We start from the raw sequence: 13,810 nt of genomic DNA, 5'->3' as shown, positions 1-13,810 counted from the left end.
GGAGTGTGGGAGTGAGGCTGAACCAGAGCAGCGAGGACGACTCGCTGGAGATCAGAATGTGATGGCGAACACAGAATTAGCCACTGATCCACACACACACAGCACTGCCCACTGAATCCTTACAGCTCTTTGGCAACCTGGAGTCACTCAGGACAGACCCAGGCCCTGCAGGCCTCCCGTTCACCCCCACCATCATGTACCTACTGATACAGCTCTCGCTCCATACACTGTGGTGCTTCAGGCACTTGCCTAGGTTCATCCTAAATGTTGTGACCATCCGTGCCTCGCCTCGTCCACGGCCTCAGGCAGTGCGTTCCAGATTGCAGCCACCTTCTGAGTGGGAAAACTCTTCCTCCAAAATTCCTACCCTTTAATCTCTCAAGCCTATGTCTTGGAGGGACGTTTCTTACCATCTCCCCTATCTTTACCTCACCTACAGTAGTTTCGAATGGATATCGTGAATGAAGGAGTGATTGCAAATGCCGGGTCCCAGGGCTTTTCGCAGAGCTGTGGTCAGAGAGAGGAGACAAAGCCAAGGAGAGAGATACTCAGAGCAGTTGCAAACAGTCACTTGAAGCATTTGGTACTAGGATATTAAAGGTGCAGAGGTGATGTGAAGGGGTGCAGAGACTGTTGTGGAGCCATGGCTGAGGAAGGGTGAGGAAAGTATCGTGTGAAGCTGCTTCCCCTTTTAAGAGCATGTCGAATAAGTATCTTTTAATAACAAACGGTTCTGGTCACTCCATTACAGGAAGGATGTGGGTGTAGAAAAAGATTATCAAGAAGTTGTCTGGGTTGGAGAGTATTAGGATTAAGGAAAGGTTGGACAAATTTGAATTGTTTTTTCTGGAGTGTCAGAGGCTGAGGGGTGAGCTAATTGAAGGACATAATGTCATGAGAATCAGTGACAAGGCAGGCAGTCAGAGTCATTTACCCAGGGTGGGAATGGAGGGAGCAGGAAAGTTTGTTTATTTAAGTACATTCTGGAATAGACTCTTCCAGCCTTTCAAGCCACACTACACAGCAACCCCCAGTTTAACCCTGGCCAAATCACAGGACGATTTACAATGACCTACTAACCAGCACGTCTTTGGACTCTAGGAGGAAATCGGAGCACCCAGAGGAAACCCACGCGGTCACTGGGTGGACATGCGAACTCATCACAGGCAGCAGCGAGATTTAAACCCAGGTTACTGGTACTGTAAAGCGTTGTACTAACCGCCATGGTACGGTGCAAGAAGATTTATCAAGCAAGTTTTATTTTTATACGGAGTGCTAGGTGACTGGAACATGGTCCCAGGGAGGTGGTAGAAGCAAATATAACAGCAACATTTAAGAAGCATTTAGATTGACACGCAAAAAAGGAATGGAGGGAAACAACAGGAATTCTGCAGATGCTGGAAATTCAAGCAACACACATAAAAGTTGCTGGTGAACGCAGCAGGCCAGGCAGCATCTCTAGGAAGAGGTGCAGTCGACGTTTCAGGCCGAGACCCTTCGTCAGGACTAACTGAAGGAAGAGTGAGTAAGGGATTTGAAAGTTGGAGGGGGAGGGGGAGATCCAAAATGATAGGAGAAGACAGGAGGGGGAGGAATGGAGCCAAGAGCTGGACAGGTGATTGGCAAAAGGGATACGAGAGGATCATGGGACATGAGGTCCGGGAAGAAAGACAAGGAGGTGGGGGGGGGGACCCAGAGTATGGGCAAGGGCTATATTCAGAGGGACAGAGGGAGAAAAAAGAGAGTGAGAGAAAGAATGTGTGTATAAAAATAAGTAACAGATGGGGTACGAGGGGGAGGTGGGGCATTAGTGGAAGTTAGAGAAGTCGATGTTCATGCCATCAGGTTGGAGGCTACCCAGACGGAATATAAGGTGTTGTTCCTCCAACCTGAGTGTGGCTTCATCTTTACAGTAGAGGAGGCCGTGGATAAACATATCAGAATGGGAATGGGATGTGGAATTAAAATGTGTGGCCACTGGGATATCCTGCTTTCTCTGGCGGACAGAGCGTAGATATTCAGCAAAGCGGTCTCCCAGTCTGCGTCAGATCTCGCCAACATATAAAAGGACACATCGGGAGCACCGGACGCAGTATATCACCCCAGCCGACTCACAGGTGAAGTGTTGCCTCACCTGGAAGGACTGTTTGGGAATGGAGGAATACGGATCATGTGCAGACAGAGGGGATTACTTTGGACCAAGCACAGACATCAAAGGGCCTGTTCTGTGATTTCTCAACATTGATTTCTGTTCTGATGGAATTTTTGATAGTAAGGTGATTCAGCACGGACTAGGAGGGCCGAGATGGCCTGTTTCCATGCTGTAATTGTTATATGGTTATATGGGACATAGGGTTAGTGGTGCTCAGGTAAAATTTCAGCCATAATCTTACTGAGGGAGGAGCTGATGGGGATGTGGGGAGTATAAATTGTATTAGGGTTGGATTAATATAAAAATGTGTGTTTTAGGGACTCATTTCTGTGCTGTGTTTCTCTGAAAGCCCCTGATGTTAAGCTCTGAAAGTTTGCCCAGCCATCGCTGAGAGCGGATGGAGCCCAGACTTACTCTGTAGGCCAGTGCAGAGAAGTTCTCATTGATCTCTTCAGCGATGGATCCCAAACGAAATACAGGACAAAGGGGATGGTGGACCTTGTGGTAGGTGCAGTTCCGCAGATATGCTTTGGTGATTGATTCCACTATATTTCGCCTGTAAAACAGACCTCTTGGTAAAACAAAAACTACCCTTTCTCCCCTCCCCCAACAACCACGTTGAAACCTGGGGGAAATTTCAAAGTTATAAATCGTACCTGGAAACACCAAAGGCCGTGAAGGTGATTGAGTTCTTGATAAAGATGGTGAAGTTTTCCGCAGCCATCAGCAAGGGTGGACTGCAGAAAGAAGCAAGGATTCATTATTGGGGAGAAACGGTGGGCAACAGTCTGAGCTATGGTGTGGTGCTGACATTATCTGCCAGAGATGAGCAGAAATTCCCTCAACCTAAGGATGGGGAATCCTGGAATTCTCTTCCCAGGAGGACTGTGGAGTCTCGCCTACAGGAGGAATGTTTGATATCAGGCGGGACGTGGGTTTAGTGCAGGAGTTCAGAGAGACATAGTTATTCAGCACAGAAACAGCCTAGGTCATTCATGAAGACCAAGAGGCAGTCCTAACTTTGCCACATTGGCCCATATCTCTCTAAATCTTTCCTATCCATACTCTAGTCTAAATGTCATTATTCTACTGTCTCAGGCAGCTCACCACCCTTTGTATGAAAAAGTTGCCCCTTGGGTCTTTTTTAAACCTTCACCCTTTCCTGTTAAATCCATGACCTCTAGTCTTTGATTCCCTTTCCCTGGGGACAAGGAAATGGGGGCGGAGGTGGTGGGACTCACTGAATATTGAAAGCCTTAGATACAATGGGTGCAGAGAGGATGTTTCCTACAGTGGGGTTCAAAGGGCACAGTCTCAGAATAGAGGGACGTTCCTTTAGAACAGATGAGGAGGAATTTCTTTAGTCGGACGCTGGTGAATCTGTGGAATTCATTGCACGGTTGGCTGTGGAGGTCAAGTCATTGGATATGTTTAAAGTGAGTTCTTGATTGGTAAGGGTGTCAAATGTTATTGGGAGAAATTTTGAGGGAAAATAGCTTTGACTTCATTCTCATGTCACCCAGGAGTTGCCAGGTCTGGAATGAGATGGGATCCTTACTTCGGAAGACGGTTGTCGTTTTCAGCTGGACACCAGCCAAAGACTTCACATGCCTTCACACCTTCGGAGTTGTTTAGACATTTCCCATTCATTATACCTGATGAGAAGAGAAATCGGTAATTAGCAGTTGCATTTAAATAGGGAAAAGTGTGATGTATGTGTTATCAAGGGCATGAGGGAAGCTGGTTGATCAGGAAGTGGGCACGCAATTGAGGGTGGGTAACTTTGGTGAGACCAAATGTTTGGTTAGAAAGAAGGAAGAGCTGCAACCCCCACCCCCCCCTAAAAGCTCCAACAACCTGTGCTCACGACTGTGGAGTTTGCACATTCCAGCTGTACAGGTTGGTCACTGTAACCTGTTACCGGTGTGGAGGTGAGTTGGTCACTGTAAACTGTTACTGGTGTGGAGCCACCTCTTTCAGGAAGGCACGTTATGTATTTTCAGATCAAGATTCCCAACGTCCTGGTTTTGCAAGCACTGGGCCGAAAACTGTGTGTCTGATCACCAAATGCAGTGGTGGCCTGAAACTGGGTTCCACTTAATTGAACCTACGGGAATGAGTGGAAGTGGCAGGGAGGACTGTGCGCTCTGGATGGGGGCAGAAGATCTGTGTACATGATAAAAACACAGTGTGCAGGGAATTAGAATAGTTGTCCTTGCTCGAACCTTCTGCCCTGTAACTGCTGTAAGTAGAGCGTCCAGGGTCCACCGGAAATACATCACAGAACACACTGTTGATAGATTAGATAAGTCTTACCTTGGCCGTAGCGGCTAAAGCTCCCAGTAGGACAGTCACTGTCTGATTCACACTCTCCAGATGTGTGATGCTACGTAAAAAACAACATAACAGGAAATGGGTTTCCACCAAAAAATAAACAATACTGTTCTGATCTGTCTGTCGACACACCCTCCATCCCCCAGATCAAAGACCAGCTGTGGGTGACTGAGGCTGGTGAACGTGGTACCTCCCCGATACTGAATCATCGTTCCATCGAAGGCCCAGGACAGGACCAGCTCCAACAACAGAGTCTAGGTGAAAGGTCTTGACTGAAAACGTCGTCCGTCCATTTCACTGCATCACTGATCCACTGAGCTTCTCAAGCATCTGGTCTACGTGCAGCTTCATGTCTCTAACAGAAAGTCTACCTTTGTTATCAGACAGCATTGCCATATTTATTTAGTGATACATCGCAGAGTAAGCCAGCTCCCCCTGCCAGCAACTCCACAACCCTGATTAACCCTAACCTAGTCAGGGGATCATTTACAAACATCAATTAACTTACTCGGTACATCTTTGGATTGTGGAAAGAAACTGGAATACCCGGAGAAAGCCTACAGATTCCACGGGCAGGTCGTACAGAGACTCCGTACAGAATGGTGCTGGAACTGAACTCTGAAGTCTGAGCTATAAAGTGCCATGCTAACAATTACACTCCAATAGTGTCCATCTCAAGAACAACACCCAGCTGGGAACCATTCTACCCCACCCCATCCTCAGATTCTGACTTGCTTCCACTCCACTTCAAAGGTAATGTGGAGCCCGCAGGTGTGGTAACGGGGGAATACTGAGGGATTGTACTCATTTCACTGTACACAGGTAACGTGGAGCTGCAGGTGTGGTAACGGGGGAGTACTGAGGGATTGTACTCATTTCACTGTGCACAGGTAACATGGGGCCCGCAGGTGTGGTAATGGGGGAATACTGAGGGATTGTACTCATTTCACTGTGCACACAGGTAACATGGAGCCCGCAGGTGTGGTAACAGGGGAGTACTGAAGGGTTGCACTCATTTCGCTGTGTACAGGTAATGTGGAGCCTGCAGGTGTGGTAACGAGGGAGTTCTGAGGGGTTGTACTCATTTCACTGTATACAGGTAACGTGGAGCTGCAGGTGTGGTAACGGGTGAGTACTGAGGGATTGTACTCATTTCACTGTAGACAGGTGGCGTGGAACCTGCAGCTGTGGTAACGGGGGAGTACTGAGGGATTGCAGTCATTTCACTGTGCACACAGGTAACATGGAGCCTGCAGGTGTGGTAACAGGGGAGTACTGAAGGGTTGCACTCATTTCGCTGTGTACAGGTAATGTGGAGCCTGCAGGTGTGGTAACGGGGGAGTTCTGAGGGGTTGTACTCATTTCACTGTATACAGGTAACGTGGAGCTGCAAGTGTGGTAACAGGGGAGTACTGAGGGGTTGTACTCATTTCGCTGTGCACAGGTAACGTGGAGACTGCAGGTGTGGTAACGGGGGAGTTCTGAGGGGTTGTACTCATTTCACTGTATACAGGTAACGTGGAGCTGCAGGTGTGGTAACGGGGGAGTATCAAGGGATTGTACTCATTTCACTGTAGACAGGTGACGTGGAGTCTGCAGGTGTGGTAATGGGGGAGTTCTGAGGGGTTGTACTCATTTCACTGTATACAGGTAACGTGGAGCTGTAGGTGTGGTAACGGGGGAGTACTAAGGGGTTGCACTCATTTCGCTGTGTACACAGTGTCTTTGTCTGCTCAAGGTTCTCACTGCCATTCTACCATTCTGAGCAGTCACAGGCCATGGATTCCCAGAGTCACAGAGGAAATGGAACCTTTTCAAGAATGCTTTGTGAACATCCTTAAATCTTTACTTCTGACTCCCTGACTCTCTGCACTGACAGAGTCTGGGTTAGACCCTAGCGTCAGGGAGTGGGTGAACACTTAGCCCCAGCGTTGTGACATTGCCTGGGAGAGACTGCCTTCACTGATCCTGCCAATGGATGTGGGGAGTTTTACAGACAGTGTTGAGAGGTAGTGCCTGTGGGAGGTAATCCAGGTCTCATCAGTGGGGGTGTGGGCGGGCATTACTGCTATTCACTAGACCATCTGTTCTGCGCCGGGTCTGACACGTCCTCTAAAGGCTGTCTCTCAAGAAGGCAGCATTCATCATCTCTTCAGGACAGGAGCCTGAAAACAACACTCAGTGTCTTAAGCAGAGCTCCTTCCCCCAGATTTCTGAACAGTCCAGAAACCCACGAATGGTGCCTCACTATTTTGCTGTATTTACATTTTTAATATATCGCTTATTGTAACTTATAGATATTTTATGTATTGCACTGTCCTGCTGCAAAAGAACAAATCCCACAACATATGTCAGAGATCATTAACGATTCTGATTCCTTCCCTCAGCTGGTCAAAGGCAATGCTGCTGCTTCGAAGGTGATGGTAAATTTCATCTCAAATGATTGTGTTCACCAAATAACACACATCAAAGTTGCTGGTGAATGCAGCAGGCCAGGCAGCATCTCTAGGAAGAGGTACAATCGACATTTCGGGCCGAGGCCCTTCGTGACGACCCTTCTTCGGCCCGAAACGTCGACTGTACCTCTTCCTAGAGACGCTGCCTGGCCTGCTGCGTTCACCAGCATCTGCAGAATTCTTCGTGTTTGCGTGTTCACCAAATGGTGGTTCCAGACAAGTGGGGAAATTTTCACACAATTTCCACAGCCTTGTCTTGAATGTTTATCTTCAAACAAGATGTGTGTGTGATGGGAACAGATGGTAGAGAAACTTTGCTTCACAACGTTAAGTGTGAACGAGTTGATGGTGACTTAGAGCTCGGCCTGCAGCTGTCCACAAATGCAAGCATCATCTATGTATTGCAGCTTGATGACTTGGATGGGGGCATCTTAATCTCAGAATGAGGAGATGTGGCTGAGGTGGTTCCTAGTTGTCTTACAGATTAGCTCCAGCCCAGCAAGGAGACTGTTATAGATGAAACAGCCCTATGGGCAGAGCGACAGAGTCTGGAGCTGAGGTAAAGGCAATGATATCTTGTCTGACCCAGTCTACACTGGTAAGGAGGGGGAGCTTAGGAGGAGACAATGGCGCCGAACGGTGACTCCTTTGCATGCATACTTGGAACCAGCTCTATCTCCATCTTTATTATCTCTATTTTTCCCTTTCAGGGTTCCTTTGAAGACCCTGACCTGGAGTTACATGCTGACTTTGGTTCTTTACGGGAATTGGACCTGCTCTCGGAGTTTCACGACTGGCCGTTATTCAATAAGCCGAGGATGCGGCCTAAGAGACTAGCTTGCTTTCAGTGTTCCGGGATCTCGTGGCTCTGGAGACGGGCAGACTAAAGGTCGGTGTCCCAGCAGGAAATTGGTGTGTCGTGGGAGATGGAAGATCTCTGCCTGTGTGCCCAGAGACCCGAATTTTTTGGGCATAGAGCTCAGAAAAAGTGACGCAACAGACTTCTAACATTGTAAATCAGCGAGTTGTTTTTTCCCCCTGTGAAATGGGGACACCTCTTTTTCCATTACTAGGGAGAGAGAGAGAGAGCCTGTGGTATGTCGAATACCAGGTGAAAGAGTAGTCTTTGGGGTACTGCAAGTCTGTGTCTTTACTGATGCTCTGTTGCACGCTTGAGTGCTCGGTGGGGTGGGGGGGGTGATGCTTTTTTTTGTTGATGGGGAGGAGGGATCATTGCTTTGCTGCTGTTTATGCATGGGAGGGAGGAGCTGGGGGGACTTTGAGTTGTAACATTTAACTGTCATTCATTTTTTGGGGCACTCCTCTGTTTTCGAGGATATTTGCGAAGAAAAAGCATTTCAGGACGTATATTGTATACATTTCTCTGACATTAAATGTACCTTTGAAACCATGCAGCAGACGTAAGAGGGAGATGCACTTCTGGTGGGGGGGGGCCACAGTTGGGAAAGATGTTTCATAGAGATACAGTAAACTGCAGACGCTGGGACTCAGGGTTAGCAGCATCAGTAGGTCAGGGGAAAAGATTGGGTTTCCAACTCCACCCCTCTCCTACCTGACTCCATCTGCCCATCATCCTTCACCCCCTCCTTAGTCCACTAATCACCTCCGGCTTCCATCTTCCCTCTTCATTCTCCCTCAGTCCTGATGCAGGGTTTCAACCAAACATGTTGACAGTACCCCTGCCTCTTCAGAAGCTGCCCGACCCAGCAAATTGAGTTTTGTTAAGGATGCTTCCCAGTCTCTTTCCATGATATAGCCAAGGGTTTTGCATCATTCCCAGAGGTTGATGCTGCTGCCTGGTTTTCTCCTGGAACTACCAGGCAGTGAAGATTGGGGGAGCAGTTCAGCAGTTGGGAGGTGGTGGCGGAGGGAGGACTCTAACAGCAAGGGCAGAGTCAGAGCTGAGCTCTTGTTTGGAGTATTCTTTCCAGGAGGCACTGACTGTCAGCATCTCCTGACTAGGCTGTCAGTAGACTACTCAGAGTCTGACCTCCAGCTGGACTTGGCAGCGCTGAAGAAGCCATGGACAGTGCAGAATCTCATGAAGCACTGGTCTCTCGTTCTCCAGCCAGTCTGTTGGAGAAGAGAGTGGACAAGGTGGCAGTAAGTTCCGCAGTCATTGACACATTTTCTGGTGGAGGTGATGCTGACTTTCTTGTGGTCAGTTGCTCAGAATCTGGCTGATGCAGGAGCAATGACAGGTGCTGCCACAACCTTTTTTTACCGGTCCCTGATGAGAGCGGGTGTGTAGCTCAGCTAACTCCGCTGGAGTCAATGTTCCCATCTCGTTTTTCTGGAGATTTGATCCTTTCTGATCCTGGAATCAAAGTTGACTGCGAGCTTAAGTTTGCTTAGTGGGAAACTAGCCAGTGGTCTTTCAAGGTCAGAGTAGAAGTTCTCCTTCCTGGTTGAAGCCAATGTACTGATGACTGTAGTATCCTGGTTCCGTGTTCAAAAGAGTAATTTGAAAGAAAGACTGTGATGTGTTATCTTATACTGCTGGGAGCGGCTGAGGTGCCAGACTGCTCCATCCTGCCAGTGAAACCATCCCGTAAAAGAAAGCACCTTTCTGATTTGCCCTTTCTTAAAAAGGATCCCTCAAATTATGTTGAAGGGTCACCGACCTGGTTATCTTCTCACAGATACTGCCTGACCTGTTGAAGTTTTCCAGCCCGTTGTTTTTCTGTACCCACAACCCTGCTCTTTGATGTCTTTCTCATTTCACTCCAGAGCAGTGATGTCAATATTAGAGCATTGGAATTGTTGGGCTTTGGAGGAGTGACATTCTTTCCTGTCATTGGGGCTGCCACCTTTGGGTATCTCTATTCCAAGTTGATTGAGAAAACATTGGGGATCCCAGGAGAACAAAGAATGGAGGAAGTAATTTTACAGATGGAGACGTGAGACCCTTAGCCAAGCCAATGGTGAGGCAGACTTCTTCCATGTGCTTTTGGGACAAATTTGAGGCTTCGGTGTTTTTGATTTCTTGAAAAGGGGAAACTGTCAGGGTTTGTTCAGAGTCTTGGAAGATGTAGATCTGAGGCAGCTTGCCCTGTTCAGAACTAGAATGCAAGGTTGGGTGTGGGAAAATGGTGATGGTTTTGCAAAAGACAAATGTTTGTGTGTGGCGTGTGTTGATGGAAGTGTAACACCCATCCCTTGTTATTGACACTGTTCTAAAATCTGTTTACTACCACTTTATTCTTCAGTCTTTTTTTGGGCTGCAGGGCAATCTGATCAGTTCAGATAGAGGGAGTCAGCTGAATTTGCTGCAGTGAACCAGACCTGAACCTCCGAATGTCTCACTATATGAAAGTGATGGGAACGATCCTGCCCTCCCCTTTAAGCAGCTGTTCCACAAAGCTGTTTAGTTCTGGGAACTTTGATTCACGCAAATTGTTTAATGATTCTGATGAAAAATGTAAACTTTAGTATCCTTGCAGATAACGTAAAATTGTTGAAGTTATAGAAAGTGAGGCAACTGCAGGATACAAATCATTTGGAAATTTGAATGGAGAAAAGTCAGATGGAGCTAAGCTGGGCAAATCTGTGCTTTTGCACTTTGCAAAAGGGAAGTAGAAATTAATTGACACCATTACGGAAGCCCATTATGTCACAGCCCATAATATGGGACAAAAGAAACAGTAAAGTAAAGCTTCCTTTGATGTGTGAATACCCAGGGTGTTGAAAATTGGACAGAAGGTTATGATTTTGGTATATTAGCCAGGCTCTTTTGCATCTCTGAGATTTATAGGGCCATATGATATTGTAGATAAAGCCAGACTGTTAGTCTATCAAATTCACACTGCTAATAAGTTGGATTGGTATCATATTAACCAACTCAGAGGAAGTAAATGTGCTGTAGTAGCTGAGGTCCATAAGACACACTGTCAGTGGGATGTGCTAGATAGGGATGGTGATCTATATTTCAGGTAAGTGATGAGGATGATGAGGACAAAGGAGCAGTCGCCCGCTCAGTGAGTTGGACTGCTTGTTAAGGATAGTTTACTTCACATTCAGCACCAAAAGGGAGGGTTAAGAAAAGCAATTACTGCAATTGCAGAAGCCAAGGAAGAGAGGATGGGAGTGAGAAGGAGATGGGAGGCTGTTTTGGGAATAAAGTGGGAGTTGAATTTAGAGGGAGTATCAGATGATTAGATAAGAACAGAAAATGTTCTCGATTTTTGTTTCCAGGTACTGGAAAATGATTAGTGTTTGCTGAGTGGCCGTGGGCTTTGCTGAAGGTTACATGTTGTGTAATTAAATGTATCGTTAGCTAATTGTATATTCACCCAGGCAGATAAAGATTAGAGTGGCTGTGGATGAAGACTCATGGAAAAGTCTGCTTGGATTCTATCAGATACCATGGATTGTGAGGATGAAGAATGTGAAATTGTTTTTACAAATTTATGAAGAACTAGGGTAAAGTTTTGTAAAAGAAATAAGACAGGTGTTTTGATAATTGGGGTCAAGTAATTGTGATATTACTTGATTGTGATTGTGAAAAGATTGGACTAGGATAAAGATGGGAATTCACTTTTATGGGGACATTGCTTCAGGTTTAACAACAAGGCTTATAATTCAATTACAAATTCATTGTGAATATAATGGTAATGATTGGTGTGGACACAAATGAGAAAGGAAATCATCAGTTAGCGTTAACTCCTAGCAATCCAATTCCCGTTGCTCTGCTGCTCTGAGACCTTCCCTATACACCTTACCCCATGCATACCACAATCACTGCAATGCCGTGTTACTAGTGTTTTATTGTGTGAGGAGGTTCAGGTGGATATAAAGGGAGTAAGACTTGTATTATAAGAAACAGAGGCATGAATTATAAACAGGAGAAAGACTGCAGATGTTGGAAATCAAAAGCAACACACACAAAGCTGGAGGAACTCAGCAGTTCAGGCAGCATCTGTGGAAATGAATAGTCGACATTTTGGGCCGAGACTCTTCCTCAGGAGTGTGAAGAATTGTCCTTGTTCCAGGATGCAGACACGTTCAAGTGTTGTTCAACTTGATATCGCTCCAAGCTCCTAGTTGGTGTGGATAAGCCACCAGGAGCTTTACAACATCCATTTATTAAACAGTTTACTCATTCAGAAATTAGAACATGAGAGAGGCAAAGAACTCTAGTGTATCCTAATCCCATGTGGAGTTTCCATAGTAAGTACACTAAATATTGTGGAGATAAACTTGCATTTGAATTCTGTACGGCAAAAGATGAAAGAAATCGTAAATGCAGGCTATGAGGATATGGGCGAGATTAATACAGCAAATATTGTTTTGGAAATGCTCCATATCTTATGACCCTTGGGAGATATGACAAACCAAATTATTGGCAGAGTTAATGATGAAACTACTCAAGATACTGAGGATCCTATTTGTATAAGTATACCTGCTGGAGACTTTCTGTACCTGGGGTTGATGTGGTACAATCTGGGAACTATATGATTCTCAGTTGGATTTCAGATAAACAATTGAAAGATGGGTAGGCACCATCACCTTAGGGTGTCACATTAGGGAATTCACCTTGACAAATCATCTCCTTGGAGATTGTAGGAATAAGTCTGGTCTACTGTATGTTGGAACAGTTCATTTTCCTTACCATAGTGACAACTGAACCTACCCACTATACAAGGTTCATAGTGGCAGGAAGTATGAAGGAGAAATCAGGATTTGACTTTCTAACCCATCCATTTGTGCTGTAAAGTGGCAAAGATCCACAAAGGGAGTAAATATTGGCTTCCTGCTATCAAAAAGGAGAACATTGGCTTTGTTTGGAGGACCTGGTTAAGAAATGGTTAACAGATTGTGGGTTTGTTTCTTATAATAACTGTTCTCCACTTATCTTGCCTGTCAATAACAGGAGATTCCTAAAATGTGCTATAGTGAATGATAACCCTTTGCCTCTTTAAGTGCACACTGCAGAAAGGAAAATTTACTTTGCAGTTTGCATGAGCCTAATGGTGCATTCGCCAGTGTTTTGAGGGACTTAGTATTTGCCAGACAAATATTCCCCAAACCTGTTGTAAAGCCAACCATTCACCCAAATGTATACAGTATATCCATTCTGCTGAAGATTGGGATACCTGTCTCTTACCCTTCCCCTATTCCTCAGTTTACCACAGAGTTGCCAACGAGAATGAAACCATTATCAGACAATGGGTTGGATTATCAAAAGTTATTAAAGATTATGTGGATTTAGCTAATAACACTTTGTGGAATCACTCCTTTAGGAGTGAAGTTTGGAACTGAGGTCTGAATGTTAATGTACATCCTGGTAATCGTATGTTCTTCCCTTTGTTCTCATGATTATCTAGTATTTTCCAAAATGTTTTTGACCATAGGTGCTTACATGTTAAATTCCATTCCAAGTCTCTTTTAGTGATTTTATCTGACTTTACACCATAATTTTATCTCTCTTTGAGTAATACACACCCCATACTTTAATATTTAATTAAATCTTATTATACACAACATATGGTATGAAATCAGCTATGCTTTATAATCTGTTGTATACCTGTTTACTGATTATATTTAAACATACCAATGTTTGTGATATTACTTTTTTTTATCTAGGCTTTAATGTCTATGCTATTTTGACCACTACAGTCTGAAGTGATAAGGAAAGAGAATAAGATTGAGGAGCCTTGGATGCAAGCAGCAAGAGGAAGACTCCCATGGCAGGGGCCAGGACCAACAGGAGATCCCCTGTTTCAGTGTTACAGGTTGAGAGGTGATCTGAGTGAGTACTGGTATGAAAGGAACAACACTCAGGACATGCGCTTAGGTTCAGCTTGATTTATATTGGCCTTTACACAGAGACAATAATGTGTGAGAT

At 45.5% G+C, this 13,810-nt stretch overlaps 1 protein-coding gene across 1 annotated transcript in view; it reads right to left on the bottom strand.

Moving 5' to 3' along the window:
• Nucleotides 1–13,810, bottom strand: part of p2rx1 (purinergic receptor P2X, ligand-gated ion channel, 1) — an 89,198-nt gene that overhangs the window by 21,858 nt on the left and 53,530 nt on the right. Inside the window, exons 3-6 of the mRNA XM_072243172.1 lie at nucleotides 4,469–4,538; nucleotides 3,711–3,807; nucleotides 2,809–2,889; nucleotides 2,567–2,708 (exon numbers count right to left, since the gene is read on the bottom strand). Of these exons, the coding sequence (XP_072099273.1) occupies nucleotides 2,567–2,708; nucleotides 2,809–2,889; nucleotides 3,711–3,807; nucleotides 4,469–4,538 (390 nt within the window). The remainder of the gene's footprint in view (nucleotides 1–2,566; nucleotides 2,709–2,808; nucleotides 2,890–3,710; nucleotides 3,808–4,468; nucleotides 4,539–13,810) is intronic.

Source organism: Mobula birostris, chromosome 25 (assembly GCF_030028105.1).
Source record: "Mobula birostris isolate sMobBir1 chromosome 25, sMobBir1.hap1, whole genome shotgun sequence".
NCBI lineage: Eukaryota > Metazoa > Chordata > Chondrichthyes > Myliobatiformes > Myliobatidae > Mobula > Mobula birostris.
Note: the sequence above shows the minus strand (reverse complement) of the source record. Positions and strands in the feature narration are given on the sequence as shown.